Source organism: Nerophis lumbriciformis, linkage group LG10, assembly GCF_033978685.3.
Source record: "Nerophis lumbriciformis linkage group LG10, RoL_Nlum_v2.1, whole genome shotgun sequence".
Lineage (NCBI taxonomy): Eukaryota > Metazoa > Chordata > Actinopteri > Syngnathiformes > Syngnathidae > Nerophis > Nerophis lumbriciformis.
This window is the reverse complement of record NC_084557.2, coordinates 19,720,576-19,742,048: the sequence shown is the minus strand read 5'-3', so window position 1 is coordinate 19,742,048 and position 21,473 is coordinate 19,720,576. Positions and strand designations below refer to the sequence as shown.

Sequence of the window (21,473 nt, the reverse complement as noted above, 5' to 3'; positions counted from 1 at the left end):
CCACATGATGTTAGTACATCAGTCGAGGAAAGTGATCAAACTACGTAAATAACAATCTGTAATTTGATTTTGATATCATTTTTTGGTAATATTTTAGTATGGGGAACATATTCACCATTATATAGTTGCTTATTAAGTAACAACGACTTAATTTAGAGTTATTTGGACACTTGGGGAACATATACGGGTTAGGGTTAGGGCTACTAAAAAGCAATAATTCTGAGGTTGTTGAGGGAAGACTCTTAGTTAATGGTTTACTGGTTGTATAATAAGGCCATGCAGAATAAGGCATTAATAAGTACTTGATAATGACTAATTAAGAGCCAATATGTTACTAATTTGCATGTTAGTAAGCAGCTAATTAATAGTGAATGTGTTCCCCATAGTTCCCCAAAGTGTTACCCATTTTTTTTTATCTTGATTGAAAATGAACACCAATGAGTTGACTGATGAACATTATCACATAATTTATTCAGAAAGTATAAATAACGACAAATAAATGATTAAACGCAACATGTAAGTGTAAAAAAGACCCAACAACTTATGATTTGTCCATTTTCAGAATGTGCTTGTTCTATTTTTAAACAAAGAAAACAATCTGAAGTTGTCTTTATTTTTAGGTTATCGTGCCGGAATTTTACCAGTCCGGCCCACTTGGGAGTAGATTTTTCTCCATGTGGCCCCCGATCTAAAATGAGTTTGACACCCCTGCTCTGGAACAAAATTGTGCTTAATATACTGGAGCTCTGCAATTCTCACAGGCCGACCAGCCTTTTTCTAAATACACTGTATTGCCAAAAGTATTTGGCCACCTATCCAAATGATCAGAATCAGGTGTCCTAATCACTTGGCCCGGCCACAGGTGTATAAAATCAAGCGCTTCGGCATGGAGACTGTTTCTACAAACATTTGTGAAAGAATGTCCCGCTCTCAAGAGCTCAGTGATTTCCAGCGTGGAACTGTCATAGGATGCCACCTGTGCAACAAATCCAGACGTGAAATTTCCTGGCTCCTAAATAATCCAAAGTCAACTGTCGGCTTTATTATAAGAAAATGGAAGCGTTTGGGAACAACAGCAACTCAGCCACCAAGTGGTAGGCCACGTAAATTGACAGAGAGGGGTCAGCGGATGCTAAAGCACATAGTGCAAAGACTTTCTGCAGTTGCTACAGAGCTCCAAACTTCATGTGACCTTCCAATTAGCCCACGTACAGTACGCAGAGAGCTTCATGGAATGAGTTTCCATCTAAGCCATACATCACCTAGTCCAATGCAAAGCGTGGGATGCAGTGGTGTAAAGCACGTCGCCACTAGACTCTAGAGCAGTGGAGATGCCTTCTCTGGAGTGATGAATCACGCTTTTACATCTGGCAATCTGATGGACAAGTCTGGGTTTGGAGGTTGCCAGGAGAACGCTACATTTCGGACTGCAACGTGCAGAGTGTGAAATTTGGTGGAGGAGTAATTATGGTGTGGGATTGGTTTTTCAGAAGTTGGGTTTGGCCCCTTAGTTCCAGTGAAATTAACTTTGAATGCTCCAGGATACCAAAGCATTTTGGACATCTCCAGGCTCCCAACCTTGTGGGAACAGTTTTTAGTGGGCCTCTTCCTCTTCCAACATGACTGTGCACCAGTGCACAAAGCAAGGTCCATAAAGACATGGATGACAGAGTCTGGTGTGGATGAACTTGACTGGCCAGCACAGAGTCCTGACCTGAACCTAATAGAACACCTTTGGGATGAATTAGAACAGAGACTGAGAGCCAGGACTTTTCGACCAACATCAGTGTGTGACCACACCAACGCGCTTTTGGAAGAATGTCCGAAAATTCCTATAAACACACTCCACAACCTTGTGGACAGCCTTCCGGGAAGAGTTGAAGCTGTCCATCCATCCATTTTCTACCGTTTGTCCCTTTTGGGGTAGCGGGGGGTGCTGGAGCCTATCTCAGCTGCATTCAGGCGGAAGGCGGTGTACACCCTGGACAAGTCGCCACCTCATCACAGGGCCAACACAGATAGACAGACAACATTCACACTCACATTCACACACTAGGGCCAATTTAGTGTTGCCAATCAGCCTATCCCCAGGTGCATGTCTTTGGAGGTGGGAGGAAGCCAGAGTTCCCGGAGGGAACCCACGCAGTCACGGGGAGAACATGCAAACTCGTCAAGCCCGGGATTGAACTCAGGACTACTCAGGAACTTCGTATTGTGAGGCACATGCACTAACCCCTGTCTCACCGTGCTGCCCGAGTTGAAGCTGTAATAGCTGCAAAAGGTGGACTGACATCATATTGAACACTATGGGTTAGGAATGGGATGGCACTTCAAGTTCATATGTGAGTCAAGGCAGGTGGCCAAATACTTTTGGCAATATTGTGTACCAGGTTCTAAATTAACTGACAAAGCTGCTATAATCCAAATCCAGCAGTGACCCTCTGATGCCGCAGAGGGGAAGCAGCTTTTGTTTCTCTTGCCATGGCTGAGTAGCGCTGAAATGCAAATACATGTTCCGGAGGCCCCCATAGTTTTTTTTGTTGTTGTTCCTTTTTCTTTTTTGTGTTTCACTCTTTTGTTTCCGCCTGACAATGAGCGCCGCGTGTTGAAAGTGTGCTCTGGAGATGAACTGCGTGAAATATAGAACACACTGAGAGGCACTCGCCACAAGAACTCCAAAAAATTTGAAGACACAATCTACAAACAGAACATTTCTGGATAAAATATTCAGTATCTTTTGAAATATTCATCCGAAGAGTTTGTTTCTTAATTATCATGCCGTGCAATAAGTCTGCCCTCACGGATTCTGGAAGAAAAATTGGCTGCATGTTGTCGAGTCAAAGACGGAGACGAGGAAACAACCTATTCGAGCTATTTTAGAACGATTACTCAGCTGTCACTTCACACTTTACACACAGCGGTGACGGGGAGCTTGTAGGGGGCGGATGGCGGCGGAGGGCCTTTGGTCTGAAACACACACAGCAAAACTCACACATGCCGGGAACATATCTATTTTTAACAACAGGGGGAGTCATGGAGTGAAAGATAAAGGAAAGAAAATGCAATTTAGATACGATTTTGGGGTCAGCTTCCTGGACATCAAAAATCCTATAGTTGTCTGCGGGATCTAAGTTATTAAAGAGAAGCTAATTCTGTGCATTTTTTTCCTTTCTCCTCTTTTCTTTCTTTTCATCCATGTTTTGCTAATCAGGTTCAGGTGCTGATAACCGATGAGAATGATTGTGTGCCAGAGTTCCTCCAATCCATCTACAGCGTGGATGGAGTCCCAGAGACTGTAACCACAGCAACATCTCTGCTGCAGGGTAAGGCACTTGACCCCCTATTTTGAGTCCAACTGTTACTCCCTTATTGTTCAGTTAAAACTGCACAAAAGTTAGTTTGAAAAAAACTAACAAAAAAAAACTTTACAACAATACAACAAGAAACTTTTGAGAGAAAGCCAAATAAAATAAAAACCTTGAGTTTGCCTCAGAATATTTCTAAAAAAGTTTAACCACTTAAGTCATTTTTTTTTGTCATTTTTTATCTCAGGCCGTATACTGAACTGACTGAGGAATGTGTCGTATATTCATTTTGATATTCTATTACAGGCACTTGCATAGATAGACCCCTAGTTGTGCTCAACGGAGAACGCTCCTGGATTGTTTTCGCCCCTGGGGCTCAGGGGTGCTTGACCAATTCTTGGGGTGCTAAGAAAATAACCGTTTTTAATCAATCAATCAATCAATCAATCAATGTTTATTTATATAGCCCTAAATCACAAGTGTCTCAAAGGGCTGCACAAGCCACAATGACATCCTCGGTACAGAGCCCACATAAGGGCAAGGAAAAACTCACCCAGGTGGGACGTTGATGTGAATGACTATGAGAAACCTTGGAGATGACCGCATATGTGGGTAACCCCCCCCCCCCCCTGTAGGCGAGACCGAATGCAATAATGTCGAGTAGGTCTGACATAATATTGTGAGAGTCCAGTCCATAGTGGATCCAACATAATAGTAAGAGTCCAGTCCATAGTGGGGCCAGCAGGAAACCATCCCGGGCGGAGACGGGTCAGCAGCGCAGAGATGTTCCCAAACGATGCACAGGCGAGCGGTCCACCCCGGGTCCCGACTCTGGACAGCCAGCACTTCATCCATGGCCACCGGACCTGTGTGTCTCCCCCTCCACAAGAGAGAGGGGAGGAGCGGAGGAGAAAGGAAAAGAAACGGCAGATCAACTGGTCTAAAAAAGGGGGTCTATTTAAAGGCTATAGTATACAAATGAGTTTTAAGATGGGACTTAAATGCTTTTACTGAGGTAGCATCTCTAACTGTTACCGGGAGGGCATTCCATAGTACTGGAGCCCGAATAGAAAACGCTCTATAGCCCGCAGACTATTTTTGGGCTCTGGGAATCACTAATAAGCCGGAGTTCTTTGAACGCATATTTCTTGCCGGGACATATGGTACAATACGATCGGCAAGATAGGCTGTAGCTAGACCGTGTAGTATTTTATACGTAAGTAGTAAAACCTTAAAGTCACATCTTAAGTGCACAGGAAGCCAGTGCAGGTGAGCCAGTATAGGCGTAATATGATCAAACTTTCTTGTTCTTGTCAAAAGTCTAGCAGCCGCATTTTGTACCAACTGTAATCTTTTAATGCTAGACATAGGGAGACCCGAAAATAATACGTTACAGTAATTGAAACGAGACGTAACGAACGCATGAATAATGATCTCAGCGTTGCTAATGACTTCAGTTGTAATATTTTCAATAAAAGCACTGAAGATACACTGCACAAGCAATACCGTATTTTTCGGACTGTAAGGCGCACTTAAAATACTTTCATTTTCTCAAAAATGGTGCGCCTTAAAACCCAGTGCGCCTAATGTATGGCATAATTCTGGTTGTGCTTACCAACCTCGAGGCTATTTTATTTCGTACATGGTGTAATGATGAGTTTGACCAGTAGATGGCAGTCACACACAAGAGCTACGCCAGTAAACAACACTAAAACTTTAAATGTTCAATTGAGAATATAGAACATTACACAAGGCGCTCAAAAATCTGTCGACATGTTTTTAGTACGACTTCGGTAAGCCATGAAGCCGTGCCGTTTGATGGATTGTCGGCGCATTCAACATATGAGTTTATTATGGTGCGTGTAAAAGTACTGCAAAATGGCACCTATTAGCAGACATTATCTGGCATTTTGTTTCGCAATATTATGGAAAAGCACGTTTTCTTACCTTCTGGTACCTGCTGATGTGTATTTGGGATCTGCATAAGTACTGAAAATTTGAGCGCGTCCGTCATTGTAGTCTGTGCCGACACCGAAGTCGATAAGCTTCTTCTTTTTCTCTACTTTCTTATGTGGCATTCATCTTCCGCTGTTGCCATTTCTAATATAAAGTAGCGTAAAGTTCTTATATCTGTCAGTAGACTAGCTATCAAAGTGCTTAAAACTGTAGTGCGTTTACATAATTCACCCATGGAAATTTTGTTATTAGAGATCCGTTCGGACGGTTTTTCAGGAGACACATTTCCATGATGCATTATTGAGCCACGGGTGAGGAGATGCTGCTCCATTATTGATTTAAGTAAAGTCTGAATGTCATTAAAACAGTTAGCTCCATCTATTGACACTTCTACGACTCCCGTCCTTGCACGCTACACCGATGACGGGGAGAAGACGCTATCGAAGGTGAGCCATGTAAATAAGACCGCTCACAAAACGGCGCATCCAGAAGAGACTTTCAGAAAGCGACTTGAAGATGATCTGTAAAACATAATCTATGCAACACTTTCACCAAAGAACCACCATTACATGTTATGTAGACCACAAGATAGAAAAAAAATCATAATATGACCCCTTTAATGCGCCTTATAATCCGGTGTGCCTTTTGTATGAAAATAGACCTGAATAAACCCGCTCATCAGCAGTGCGCCTTTTAATCCAGTGCGCCCTATGGTCCGAAAAATACGGTTTGAACTGAATTTGCAGGTACAAAAGTGACAGATACAGCAATGGACAATGCCCATGTGCCTGCTAATAACCAGACAATTCATCCAAAATACGACAATTGTCTTAATTCCATATGCATGATTGATGAAAACAGACGACTACGCATTGGCAATATTGTCTCGGATCACAACATAGTAATTTAAGAAACTTCCCGGTGGCAGAGGGGTTAGTGCATCTGCCTCACAATACGAAGGTCCTGAGTAGTCTTGGGTTCAATCCCGGGCTCGGGATCTTTCTGTGTGGAGTTTGCATGTTCTCCCCGTGACTGCGTGGGTTCCCTCCGGGTACTCCGGCTTCCTCCCACCTCCAAAGACATGCACCTGGGGATAGGTTGATTGGCAACACTAAATTGGCCCTAGTGTGTGGATGTGAGTGTGAATGTTGTCTGTCTATCTGTGTTGGCCCTGCGATGAGGTAGCGACTTGTCCAGGGTGTACCCCGCCTTCCGCCCGATTGTAGCTGAGATAGGCTCCAGCGCCCCCCGCGACCCCAAAAGGGAATAAGCGGTAGAAAATGGATGGATGGATGGATGTTAAAGGGGAACATTATCACCAGACCTATGTAAGCGTCAATATATACCTTGATGTTGCAGAAAAAAGACCATATATTTTTTTAACCGATTTCCGAACTCTAAATGGGTGAATTTTGGCAAATTAAACGCCTTTCTATTATTCGCTCTCGGACGGGAAGCAATCCGCCATTTTCTCAAACACCGAGTCAAATCAGCTCTGTTATTTTCCGTTTTTTCGACTGTTTTCCGTACCTTGGAGACATCATGCCTCGTCTGTGTGTTGTCGGAGGGTGTAACAACACGAACAGGGACGATTCAAGTTGCACCAGTGGCCCAAAAATGCGAAAGTGGCAAGAAATTGGACGTTTGTTCCGCACACTTTACCGACGAAAGCTATGCTACGACAGAGATGGCAAGAATGTGTGGATATCCTGCGACACTCAAAGCAGATGCATTTCCAACGATAAAGTCAAAGAAATCTGCCGCCAGACCCCCAGGAAAAGAGAGCAGATGAGGGTATGTCTACAGAATATATTAATTGATGAAAACTGGGCTTTCTGCACTCTCAAAGTGCATGTTGTTGCCAAATGTATTTCATATGCTGTAAACCTAGTTCATAGTTGTTAGTTTCCTTTAATGCCAAACAAACACATACCAATCGTTGGTTAGAAGGCGATTGCCGAATTCGTCCTCGCTTTCTCCCGTGTCGCTGGCTGTCGTGTCGTTTTCGTCGGTTTCGCTTGCATACGGTTCAACTGATATGGCTCAATAGCTTCAGTTTCTTCTTCAATTTCGTTTTCGCTACCTTCCTCCACACTACAATCATCCGTTTCAATACATGCGTAATCTGTTGAATCGCTTAAGCCGCTGAAATCCGAGTCTGAATCCGAGCTAATGTCGCTATACATTGCTGTTCTAGCCGCCATGTTTGTTTGTATTGGCATCACTGTGTGACGTCACAGCAAAATGGACGGGTGTTTATAACGATGGTTAAAATCAGGCACTTTGAAGCTTTTTTTAGGGATATTGCGTGATGGGTAAAATTTTGAAAAAAACTTCGAAAAATAAAATAAGCCACTGGGAACTGATTTTTAATGGTTTTAACCCTTCTGAAATTGTGATAATGTTCCCTTTTAAGAGTGTAAATTAATATTTTGCTCACAGCCTACAAAGTGCGGCCGCATTGCCGCAACAAGAAGTGCAAAAATGTTGTGTGTAATGGTTCGGCTCACAACATCATAACTTCAGAAACACAATGTATAATTACATTAACAACGTAGGCTACAGTAATGATTTGGGTCTCGACATCATTAGGTCAAAAATTTAATTAGTAATATAGAAAATCCACAGCGAGAAGCGCAAACACCCCGTGCCAATTGGGCACACACTTAAAGGAACTGGCTCATCACAATTTTAGGGATTATATTTCTACTGCAAACAAAAATACATGACATGCTCTGCTTTGTTACAGTGTAATGTCAGGGGGAGTTTTACACTTTGGTAAATGGGTTATACTTGTATAGCGCTTTTCTACCTTTTTTAAGGAACTCCAAAGCGCTTTGACACTATTTCCACATTCACACACTGATGGCGGGAGCTGCCATGCAAGGCGCTAACCACTTTTCATAAAGGTTTAGAAGGCAACTGGAATCTTCTTGTTGAAGATGTTTTAGATTTGCATCCATTCAACCTGTGTGGATTATATGACCTGATGACTGACAATCTACACACATATTTTTATACTACTCGACTCAAGCAGAATTGCATTAGATCAGGGGTATCAAACGTAAGGCCAGCGGGATGAGTTTGCTAAGTATCAAAATGGGTCGAAATCTTTGAATGAAAGAAACTGCTGTTCTAAATGTGTCCACTAGATGTCAAAATAGCAATTATTTGTATCTTGGTAAATTATGATACATATGTAAAAACAATAAACCACATGATGTTAGTATATCAGTCGAGGAACATGATCAAACTACTTAATTACCATCCTGTAATTTGATTTTGATATTATTTATTTATCTTCATAGATTGAAAAGTAACACCAATGAGTCGACTGATGAGCATTATCACATCATTTATTCAGAAAATATAAATAACAACAAATAAAGATAGAATACTATTAACCACAACATGTAAGTGTAAAAAACAACAACATTATGATTTGTACATTTTCAGAATGTCCTTTTTCTATTTTTAAACAAAAAAACAAAACTGAAGTTGTCTTTATTTTTAAGTTATCCTGCCGTGATTTTACCAGTCCGGCCCACTTGGGAGTAGATTTTTCTCCATGTGGCCCCCGATCTAAAATGAGTTTGACACCCTTGCATTAGATGCACAGATTTGGAAGTATTAATATGAACACATGGGAAACACATTGTTCAATAATTATGTTTTTCTTGCAAAATTAACTAAAATAAAATATATATATTTACTAAATATACTTTTTATGCTTAACATTGCAATAAAATGAAACATATTTCTGTAACAGAGGTCTAGCTTGTTTAAAATATAACATAAAATGACTGAGAAGCTCAACTAGAGCTAAACACATTTCTGACGGGGCTATAGTACTCCTAGCCCCGGTGTAGCGTTTACTGGAGCCCTTTTTTAATTGTTTTTGTTTCAATGAAAAATACTCTCTTTTATCAATTCCCCCTGAATATGTTTTGATATCTGTTGGGGAAAATATTTGAGTTCTTGTGAACAATTTCTCCACAAACTGCTCAAGGGCTACCACACATTTCCCTCACTTTCTCATGTAGCGCGCTACAGTACGTCTTCTTTGACACGCTGCATCAGCAATCGGGTAATAAAAATGTTTGTTAAATCCCCTGACATGTTTTGGTGCAAAATTAACCACAACATTAGCGCTACTGAAAACATGTCAACACTACCAGTCTGACATTTCCTGAACAAAAATGGAATAACAACCCCGAAGCCTTGTGCAGCTATTTACTAACGTTTGTCATGTTTAATTATAATAATAATACTAATACATTTAATTTATGAGCGCCTTCAAAAAAACCAAGGACACTTTACAGTACACAGATACAATAATTAAAATATAATGATAAAAACAACAAAGGATAACATCAACATGTAACAAACAAAGGACACTGTAGAGCATTCCTGGGCAATTACTTTGCCTCGGGGGGAAAAATTTAGAGAAAAAAAATGTGTCTATTTTTAGGAACACTAATACAAAGCCTCACAATAATGTCTGATTGAAAGCAAAAAACGTTATGACAGACCGCCTGAAAAAACAGAATGGAATTTTTTATTTTTTTTACTGAATGAGACACCCAGAATGTACATGAAAATAAAGAATGTGTGATTAACAATACTAACTATGAACGATAATACACTGAATATTGACAACATATGAACGTCACACCCCCTCTCGATCGATATATTTTACACTGAAGCGAAACGCAACAAAAATGCAACAAACACAGCAAAATATGAACGCGAAGGCTAAAAAAAACCCACCTACAATCTGATTTATCACTAAGCTTTAGAACTTTGTTGTAAAAATCTCCTTCCGCGTCCGTCCCTGACACCCGCATTTCAGGCTGGCTACTCTACAAACACTCTGTGGAAACGCTCCCCACCCACACTGCTTGGTGCCTCGTCTGAGCTGCTGTGACTTAGATTACAATAGTAACTAGTAGAGATGTCCGATAATGTCACAGTGGCTTACACTTGCATGGCATCTCATAAGCTTGACAAACCATTGTGTCCAATATTTTCCACAAAGAGAAAACAAGTCATATTTTAGGTTCATTTAATAGTTAAAACAAATTGAAATAATGGATTCCATATTCCAATATATGACTCTAACTAAATCTAAACTAAATGCAGTTTTTTCTCCTGATATAATCTCCATAGCTTGTGTATGCCAGTCAGTATGAGTTGGACTATCAACATCTATCCATTTTTTTTTAGTATTACCCTTTTTGTTATGATGCATATTGAAAGAAATGCATGTTTATTCTTTGATGACACACATGTTTATTATTTGATGACAAGTTTGCAGTGTCATTGGGATGTTTATATTTAGGAATGTGATTGCTTCCAAGCGGTAGAAAATGGATTGCTGGATGGATTGCTTCTTTTGTTGTTTTCAACCATAACTCTTCTATTCTCTGACAGTTCCCTCAGCTGCCCGACACGTCATACATAATTTGCTATCTACTGCACCAATTCTAAACAGCTGAGAAGATGTAAAATACAATCTATTCAAGATCTTAAATTGACTCAGCTTATTTTGAATACTTCTAAAGGGCTTATTGGCATTTTTCCAAATATCATTCCATGATATGTCTCTTTCATCTGAAATGTTTAAGTCGATCATCCATTGCCAAACTCATGCATCATTTGCATTTCTAGTATGATATTCATTTATTAATCCATAAAATCTTTTAATTAATTTCTTAAGTGTATCTTGATTAAAAAGTGCATATTCCAGTTCATGGGTTTCAATGACATTCACAAGTGTTACTAAAACTCCATGCTTCGTGATGTTCACACAACCAAAAACAAGACTTCACAGCAAAGTCCACCTCTCTAGTAATGAGCACTTATGGCTAACCTTTTGGGTGGGCGTCTCCGAAGGCTGGATGGGAGAATAGGAATATGAAAAAGGTGCGTAATTTTAAGCGCTTAAAAAAAGTTAGAATAGGGCCCGGTGTGAGTGAATTAGGTGTTAAGTAAGATATATATTATATATCTTGCTATAAGTTACAAATTACACCAAGACTGTGTTTTTAATTAAAAAAATGCTTTAGCTTTTTAGGGGACGGTTAGTTATTTTGTATTTAGTCAACTGTTCATCTTTCCCTAAGGGCCACCATTGGTGATTCCTATGTTATTAAGAGGTGTGTGGTCTTGAACATATTCTGTGAGGGCACATTTGAAGAAATGTAATCTGAAAAGAATGGAAAACATAGCCTCCAGTTATGTATGCTGTAAAGCCATCAGTGAAAAGAACAACAATTTGAAACCAACAACGCTCCAATCATGCAAACAAAACCTACACAAGCAGTATTGTCGGAAGAGCAAACATTGAATTTTAGCCCTGGGAATAAAACTAATAAGAATGTTACAGCAAATTTTCTTCAACATAATGACTGCAGTTGCACTTTGGATTACATCAAAAAAGATTGGGCCCCATTCAGTAACCGTTCTTAAGAACACATTTTGTTCTTAGGCCCACTTACAAAGTTTTTCAGGAGATTTTTGTATTCACCAATGTTTTCTTAGCTGGGATTTGTTCGTAGGCAAGAACACAATCTACAAGTGTTCCAGAGCACTTTTAGGGTGACAAGTTCCCTTACTTCTATTGTCTAATGTTAAATTAATATCAAAGATAGATAGATAGATAGATAAATACATAGATAGATAGAGATAGATAGATAGATAGATGGATAGATAGATAGATAGATAGATAGATAGATAGATAGATAGATAGATAGATAGATAGATGGATAGAGAGATTTGAACGCTTTAGGCTACCTCAGCGGTCCCCCTTTCTTAAACTTACGTTTTGACATTATGTATTTCCCCCGCGGGATAATACGAGTTTCTCTTCTGTAATCTGTTTGTGTTTTCTCCGTGTGTTTGATGTTTGGCTTTTCCGCCGGAATTGTGCCCTTATATGGGGAATTAAGGGTGTTTACCTATGCAAACTACGGAATTAAGGGTGTTTACATATGCATATTGGATAAATAAGGGCGTGTTTATATGCAAATTATGATAGACATTCACGCGCTAACCATTTGGCATTCAGCAATTTAAGAACAGCAGGTGGGAACTATTTGGCCGTTTAAGAACACGTCATGAATTTCAATGGACTCCTCTTAGAAAATCACTTGGGAAGTAAGATAAGAGGAAAAGTTCGGAATTTATTGCTGAATGGGGCCCATTGTTCCTAATTTAAGCCTCGAAATAATCCAACGATTTAGATCAAGAAGGCACATGATATACAATGCAGGAAGAAAGTAATATATTTTAAAAAGTACACTTTGTAATGTGACAGGCTGCACTGTTAATTAAATGCCAAAGTTTTGACATATAGCAAAGAAAATCCATCACCTGCTTGAATTAAAACAAATGAAAAACAATGAGGTTTTCACATCAACTTTCTCCACTTTTAGTTTGATGGTGAGGAGATCAACTAAAAACCAACAGAAGGAGATACTTAAATTCTAAAACTGAGGTTTTCACATTAACTTTCTCCACTGTCAGTTTGATGGTAAGGATATAAATTAAACACCAATAGAAGGAGATACTTAAATTCTAAAACTTGTTGATATTTTACAATCATGACATACAATTAAAGTACAAAGCCCTTTTTAAATGTATTGCAAGGCATTTTGATGGAACTACAAAGGAGCAGTGGCATGCATGTACCTCCCCTGTCAATTAGTCAGAGAAAATGAACAGATATAAAACAACGTAGCTAAAATGGAGTTCATTTTGGTTTGACAGTCTGTTCATGACGCTGACATTCTAAGTGAAACTCGACAAAAATGTGTGTCACTACTTAACAGTCTGCATTATTTTTTTACTGTACCCTCACAGTAATATTTTTTTAAAGCTTTTGTTTACTGAAGGTTTCTACCAAAGATTTCAATAATTCTAATGCTGACAGTGTTTTAATTATAGTAGCTGTCAGGTGTATGATCTATTAGTTGTTCCAAGTGCCTATAAAGGGATAATGATTTACACAGATGTCAACACATTAATCAGCTCCTGTCTTTTTATCATCCTATTTGGATGGACTGCTAATTGATGGTTTTTTTCTGTTATATCGTTTATCCCGCCAGTGTTGGCCATTGACTGTGACTCAGGGTTAAATGCTGAGCTGACCTATTACACCCTGAGTCCAGACTTCAGCATTTCACCACACGGTACCATTTTCCCTGCGGCTCGGCTTGACTATGAGAGGCCTAACCATCTCTATGAATTTGTGGTGATGGCGGTGGATGGCGGGGATGGACCTCAGTCCGGCACCGCCACAGTCCGCGTAAGGATGGTAAATGTCAACGATGAGGCCCCGGAGTTCTCCCAGCTCATGTGAGTATTAAGATTTTATGCCAGTTCCTTAACCATCCTTGCACTCTGAAACAAAATGAGGTCTTTTTAGCGAACATTTTTCATAGTTTTTTTAAGTCAACAAGGCAGAACTACATTTGAAAACGTGAATTGCATTGACAAGTTGACAAATATATAACTTAAAGGAGTCATGTCATGATCAGTTTTTCTATTTTTAAAACACTTTATTTTGTCTGCATAACATGTAATAATCGTTCTTTGTTGAAAATGTTGCGTCGATTTTTCTGTAAGGCCCTATCTTTAAGCTACTTTCTGGCTGCTTCTAAAAACGGTTTGTTGTGAGAGGCTGAATTGTGAGATGCAAATGAAGCCTCCCTTACCACGCACCCTCACACTGACTACACTTTCGTCCCCACCCCGCAGCTATGTTTGGTAGTTGTTTTTGTTTTTTGTTTTGATAAAGACATATGGAATATGGACATCAATCAATCAATCAATCAATCAATCAATCAAAGTTTATTAACATAACCCTTAATCACAAGTGTCTCAAAGGGCTGCACAAGCCACAACTCAGATCCCATATCAGGGCAAGAAAAAAACTCAACCCAATGGGATACAATGAGAAACCTTGGGGGGACCGCAGATGTGGTCACCCTGTTTTCCCGCTAACTCGTTTATCGTTTTTTTCTGTGTTTTTTGTCTATGTTAAAAGAAAAATGTTGCCACGGTCTTCTTAAAAAAGGGACATTAAGGGGGAACATTATCACCAGACCTATGTAAGCGTCAATATATACCTTGATGTTGCAGAAAAAAGACCATATATTTTTTTAACCGATTTCCGAACTCTAAATGGGTGAATTTTGGCGAATTAAACGCCTTTCTATTATTCGCTCTCGGAGCGATGACGTCACGTTGTGACGTCACATCGGGAAGCAATCCGCCATTTTCTCACTTTCGTCGGTGTGTTGTCGGCGGGTGTAACAACATGAACAGGGACGGATTCAAGTTGCACCAGTGGCCCAAAGATGCGAAAGTGGCAAGAAATTGGACGGACTTTGTTCAAAATACGAGGCTGTGGGGAAAGCCGACGAAATGGTCAGTCGTTTGTTCCGCACACTTTACCGACGAAAGCTATGCTACGACAGAGATGGCAAGAATGTGTGGATATCCTGCGACACTCAAAGCGAGATGCATTTCCAACGATAAAGTCAAAGAAATCTGCCGCCAGACCCCCATTGAATCTGCCGGAGTGTGTGAGCTATTCAGGGACAACGGACCTTGCTAGCACGGCAAGCAATGGCGGCAGTTTGTTCCCGCAGACGAGCGAGCTAAACCCCCTGGATGTCTTGGCTCACACAGTCCCTTATGCCACCGAAGATGATCAAGAGAAGAATATCGACCCTAGCTTCCCTGGCCTGCTGACATCAACTCCAAAACTGGACAGATCAGCTTTCAGGAAAAGAGAGCGGATGAGGGTATGTCTACAGAATATATTAACTGATGAAAACTTTATTCATTACTCGCGGTTTTACGTAAATTATTATACATAAACTGTGTTTACCAATAATTTAGCTTAAAAACATTTATTTTTTTCAATCATTTGAGTACATTCGGGTAGTCTTGTGTAATGCAGTATTTTGTGTCTATTTAGGTATGGTTAACCTGAGTGCTGAAATCGTGGAAAAATATATGTTCTTAGAGCGCCTGAAATGGGCTGTCTGCACTCTCAAAGTGCATGTTGTTGCCAAATGTATTTCATTTGCTGTAAACCTAGTTCATAGTTGTTAGTATTTATCTTATCAGACAGTGTTAAGCCGCTGAAATCCGAGTCTGAATCCGAGCTAATGTCGCTATACCTTGCTGTTTGTTTGTATTGGCATCACTGTGTGACGTCACAGGAAAATGGACGGGTGTATATAACGATGGTTTAAATCAGGCACTTTGAAGCTTTTTTTAGGGATATTGCGTGATGGGTAAAATTTTGAAAAAAACTTTGAAAAATAAAATAAGCCACTGGGAACTGATTTTTAATGGTTTTAACCCTTCTGAAATTGTGATAATGTTCCCCTTTAACAGTAGAGGCTGAAAATAATTAAACAAATACTGTTGTCAGACCTACAAAGACTTAGAATTGCAGGCATTCTGCCAGGTGAAGTTTTCTGGCACAGATGCAGCCTGCTTCAGACAAAAACAGTGGCAACCAACACTCAAAGACAGACAAATATGGACAGTTGATTGCATATTTGTGATGTCTAATGAAATGTTGAATCAGACTAGCTAAAGTCATCTGCCTCTATGTGGCAGGTCCTTTCAGATCTTAGTTGAATGAGTTGCATGTGTTGGGAAGACAGGCAGACAAACTAATATGGAATTTTGATTCCGACAGTAATGCGTAGAGGCTCACAGTTTGGTGAGATGTTGAGAGATGCTGCAGGAAGACAAGCCGAGGGAGAGTATATGTTTTAGCCTACGGTGCTGTGTTGAAGTAGCCTCTGAGCCGAGTGACAGATTACAGGCCAGTCTTGATGCTACCCAGCCTGCTGCATCTTAGCGGGGATGAATCACCCATCAGTGTTCTTCTGTAAACCATCAATCACCTCTGACTTCTCACCCCAGACACCAACACCCCACATTCGACACCCTGCATCACACGCACACACACACACACACACAGGAAACTACACCAAATCTCACAGCCGACAAGTCGACTCAAACTCAGCAAGGAAAACACGCCCTCTTACTTTGCTGCTCTCGCCGTTCTCTTTCCTCACGAACCGCCCTACACATTACTTTGCCTGTCAAATCAGTGCCAGGCTTCTTTTATGTCATCCTCTTCATCTCATCGCTCCATTTTTCCATTTCTCTTCATCACCTGGTCCCTCAAGAGGTACAGTTCATTCTCACCTCAGAGTGCGATGTTCCGCAGAGCTCTATTGCTCTCCTGTGTCTTGCTGGCATCTCACTGCCCCGCACTTTAGAGCAAGCAAATCACTGTTGACATTTTAAAAAGGTACTGCATCCAACAGCCCACGGTGGGCTTGGTATGGGAAGCACTGTTTGTGCAATAACTCCAGGGAGTCGCTATCATTTGTTTCTGGTCTGGCCAGCTAAGAGTACAGGTTAAATCACGGTGACACAGAAAAGCCGCAACTATAAGTCTTGCCGCTTGCTCATCCTTTGCCTTGTTGAACTCCTTCTTTGTAGATATCGAACATTTGTTTCCGAGGATGCAGGCCCAAACACTCTCGTCGCCACAGTCCTGGCCAAAGACCCAGACGGCGATGGGATCATCTACTCTGTTACAGCTGGGAATGAGGAGGGGAACTTTGTCATTGACAGCCAAAAAGGTGATGCTTCTTGCACTCTAATCGACCGTCAAATCACACATTCAATTTCCCGTACTGCAGCATTTTTCTTTTACATGAGTGCCCTTTACTCTGAGGGCCTGATCTATCAAAGTCTGCATGTATCAAAACCAGTGGCGGGCCGTGCGTTTCCCACCTAGGCCTTCAGTGATGTCCGACTTCAATGATGACCTCTCAAAATACCATCATTGATGTCACCACATGACCATTGCTGGGGAAATACTATCCAATCCAATCCACTTTATTTATATAGCACATTTAAACAACAAAATGTTTCCAAAGTGCTTCACAACAATATTAAAAACAATATAAAATAAATATGGTTAAAAACAATTTTAAAGGGTAAAACCAATTAAAACAGTAAATAGAAATCAACATTTTAAAAACACAGAGGACAACAGAGGACCACACAACTCACGTAGTGTTAAAAGCCAGAGAATAAAAGTGGGTCTGAAGACGAGACTTAAAACACTCCACTGTGGGAGCAGTTCGAACATGGAGGGGCAGAGTGTTCCAGAGCTTAGGGCCGTCTCCCCTGGTTTTAAGTCTCGTCTTGGGCACCACGAGGTGGAGCTGGCTCTCGGACCTCAGAGCACGCGCAGGATTGTAAGTTTGGATGAGGTCCGAGATATAATTATTAGCCTTTATTTAACCAGGTAAAATCCCATTGAGATCAAAGATCACTTTTCCAAGGGAGACCTGGCCAAGAGGGCAGCAGCAAGGTTACATTAAAAACAGTAAACAAATACATAAAACATCACATTTACAACATAAAAACTTGCTCACATGACACATGTGCATACAGACAAGGTAGACTGCAGTCCTTTCACAGAAGCTTTAAACTCATTCAACGTAACTCGGGTTTGAAGTTTAATATTCGATTGTAGGTTATTCCAAGCCTTCGGTGCTGAAAACCTAAATGCTTTCTTGCCCAGTTCAGTTCTTACTTTGGGGACGACAAATTGCAGAACATTCATTGAACGAAGATTGTGACTTCCTTGTTTCTTTGTTAAAAGACAAGACAGATAAGATGGAGTGATACCCAGAATGGTTTTGTAGATGAAAACATACCAATGATTGAGGCGTCGAGATGTCCAGTTAACCATTGAGTATAACACACAATGGTGAGTAAGGGGAGCGCAGTTGGTGATGAATCTCAGTGCCCTGTGGTACACACTATCCAGCTTGTGGAGACAACCAGCAGTAGCATTCATGTACAACAAATCTCCATAGTCAATAACAGGTAAAAAGGTTGTTTCCACCAATTTCTGTTTCACAGTAAAAGAAAAGCAAGACTTGTTTCTATAATAAAATCCCAGTAAAAGTTTCAGTTTTTTTACAACATACTGAATGTGCTCCTTAAAACTCAAGTGGTCATCAATTAAAAATCTTAAATATTTAAAAGCAGATACTAACATAATTTGTTGCCCATTTCTTGTTAAAATGTTCTCACACAGTGATGATCTTACAGTTTTTGATGTGGTAAAGAGCATACATTTTGTTTTCTCTGCATTTAAAACCAGTTGAAGATAGCAAAGTTGTTCTTGTACTCTGTCAAATGCATGTTGTAGATATTTAAAAGCCTCAGCAAGAGTGGGTGCTGTGCAGTATATGACAGTATCATCAGCATAGAAATGGAAAATTGAGTTTGGAATATTCTGTCCAAGATTATTTATGTAAATAGTGAATAATAAGGGGCCCAACACAGAACCTTGAGGGACACCCTTTTTCACTTGCAGTACGTCTGAGGACGTACTACAAGGATAATGAGGTGCCAGTCCATATAAAGCTTTAAAAACAAACAGCAAGGTTTTAAAATCAATTCTAAGATGAACAGGGAGCCAGTGCAGACTCTCAAGGATTGGGGTTATATGCTGGCGTTTCCTGGCCCCTGTTAAAAGACGCGCTGCCGCGTTCTGGACTAACTGCAACCGGGAGAGAGCTTTTTGGCTAATGCCAGCATAAAGTGCATTGCAGTAGTCCAGGCAACTATACAGAAACACATTTACGCACTACTGGGCATTGTACAAAACGGGTTATTTTCTGGCGCATTTTAAAATCAATAAACCCGCATCAGCAATTAAAACATATATTTTGTGGTACTGTCCAAATTAAAGTCGCAAAAAACATATTAAACGTGAAAAAATTTAAAAATAAAATATCTGAACTCACATTTTAGGGCTACTGCGCATGCTCTTCACTACTGTGGCATGCTGGGTAATGGAGTTCTTATATTACCTAGCTCATAACATCACAATATATATCTGCCTTAGGCCAGCAAGAAGGCCTTACTGACAAATCGTGATCCGATTGGCTATGGCAATTGTCTATCAATTCTATGTGTCCGTTCACTTACAGTGCACGGACCCCGACATTGTTGATTCTGAAGGCCTCGGGCAGAATTGGTACAGCATGGCAACAAAAGCTAGCTGAATTCTGATTGGATACAAACTAAAACTAAAAACAACAGCACTGGAAGGAGCACAATATGACATGAAGATAATATGAATACTTTTAGATAGTAAATTAAAAATAACTCTTATCTTTAATTATGATAAAGATTTCTGGTTATGTTAGGCCAGCAGAGAAGGCCTTGCTGGCCCTGACGGCACACCACTGATCAAAACACATGCAAACTTGATAGTGCACACAAAGCTCATCTACTGAGCTCATGTACAGACAATTGTGTCGATTAAATTAGCAAAAAAGAGAGCGCAGTTCATTTTGTGGTTTTTTTCTACACGTATACGCCAAATATTTGCTGATTATCAGAACGCACACAATACTGAGAGGAGTAGATGCAAATATTATCTATTAGCGCTCACAATGTGATTTATCAAGGCTAAAACTGTTCTGCGGCCGTCTATATTTAGCACATATGAAATGCTCGTGCAAACTGGCACAGTGACGTACAAATCGCTGTGAGAAAGGAGGTGACAGACAATGAACAGAAAATCATTCGTCCTACGTATGTGTGTCAACATGTTTGGAATGTCATAAATGAAATATAATGCACATATCGTCTATTCAGCAATATTATTTTATAATCGTATTGCTGTTGGATGACTTAAGCGGCTGATTAAAACAGATTTTAATGATTCATTTTGTTGTCTCCTGCCGTTTTATGTATGCGTTATTATTATTATTAATATTATAACATGCATTTTATTGTATTCTTGCATGCATTTCTGATCATTCCAGATGTACCATCACAAAGCCGCTGCCTATATCAGAGTGTTATTTTGAAAATAGTTTTTTTTTTAAGGTGGCATGTGCTGCATATTCCACAACAATTAAATAACATAGGTTGCGCTGCTAGCATATGATGTCATATATGTGGAGGGAAATGTGCGTCTCCGGCACCGTTTTTATTCCGGATTGGGATTACTGTTATTAATTGTACAGTTTTAGTAAATCACCCACAACACGCCCTCACACAAAATGTTATTGTTTTCACATGCTACTTAGCACTTGTTTAGATCTTAGTAGATTCACATTTCTGGTCAATTCCGACTTTTCCCCATATGTGACATGTATCTGATTTTTCTGGGAACAGGCGAAAACATGTTTTAGAAGTCATGTCAATGGCCGGCCACTCAGGGCTCCGACTGCCTGCCCACATGCAGACGTCAAAGTATTTATGCCACATTTCTTGCACTGTTCCATTTTAATCTCCTACCCCAAATCATTTGGTTAAGAAAATGTTGACTCTGGTTGAAAAAAATCCTTGAAATTGCTACAAATGTGCCAAGATTGAGACCTACTAGAATTGGAGCCATGTTTATTTCCTTAAAAACTCACAGACCCATTCCTTTCACATTAGAAATCACTTTTATGGTAATGTGTGCGACTACATGAAGGGATCTGGACGGCTTCCTCTTTAATGAGTTTTTAATCACGTCTTAAAAATATTTTTACTCCCTGGCTTTTAAACCAGCATGACAGTTGAGTGTTTTTAGTGTATTTTATTTTATTGTATGTATTTATTCTCTTTATAGTTAAATTTTTGATAAAATTGACTTTCCTCAGTTTTATCTTGCTTTTAAATGTATGTTTTAACTCCTGTTTGTGAAAACTTTATTGTTTTTTGAAATGTGCTATATAAATAAAGTGGATTGTATTGGGTCCGACTGAATAAAACATCAACATTTCTAACATCTAAATCCCCCCCAAAAACCGGATTAACTCGCTGGACTATAAAGACAATATAACATACATCCAAAAATGTGGATGCATAAGCAAAAGTGCAATATATGTACAAACCCCGTTTCCATATGAGTTGGGAAATTGTGTTAGATGTAAATATAAACGGAATACAATGATTTGCAAATCCTTTTCAACCCATATTCAATTGAATGCACTACAAAGACAAGATATTTGATGTTCAAACTCATAAACTTTATTTTTTTTTTGCAAATAATAATCAAATTAGAATTTCATGGCTGCAACACGTGCCAAAGTAGTTGGGAAAGGGCATGCTCACCACGGTGTTACAAGGCCTTTCCTTTTA

At 39.9% G+C, this 21,473-nt stretch overlaps 1 protein-coding gene across 2 annotated transcripts in view; it reads left to right on the top strand.

Annotated features, from left to right (window-relative positions):
- Positions 1–21,473, top strand: part of LOC133612574 (neural-cadherin-like) — a 347,009-nt gene that overhangs the window by 154,153 nt on the left and 171,383 nt on the right. For both annotated transcript variants that reach the window (XM_061970110.1, XM_061970109.1), the window contains exons 5-7: positions 3,212–3,323; positions 13,370–13,619; positions 16,803–16,945. In XM_061970110.1, coding sequence (XP_061826094.1) covers positions 3,212–3,323; positions 13,370–13,619; positions 16,803–16,945 — 505 coding nt within the window. The remainder of the gene's footprint in view (positions 1–3,211; positions 3,324–13,369; positions 13,620–16,802; positions 16,946–21,473) is intronic.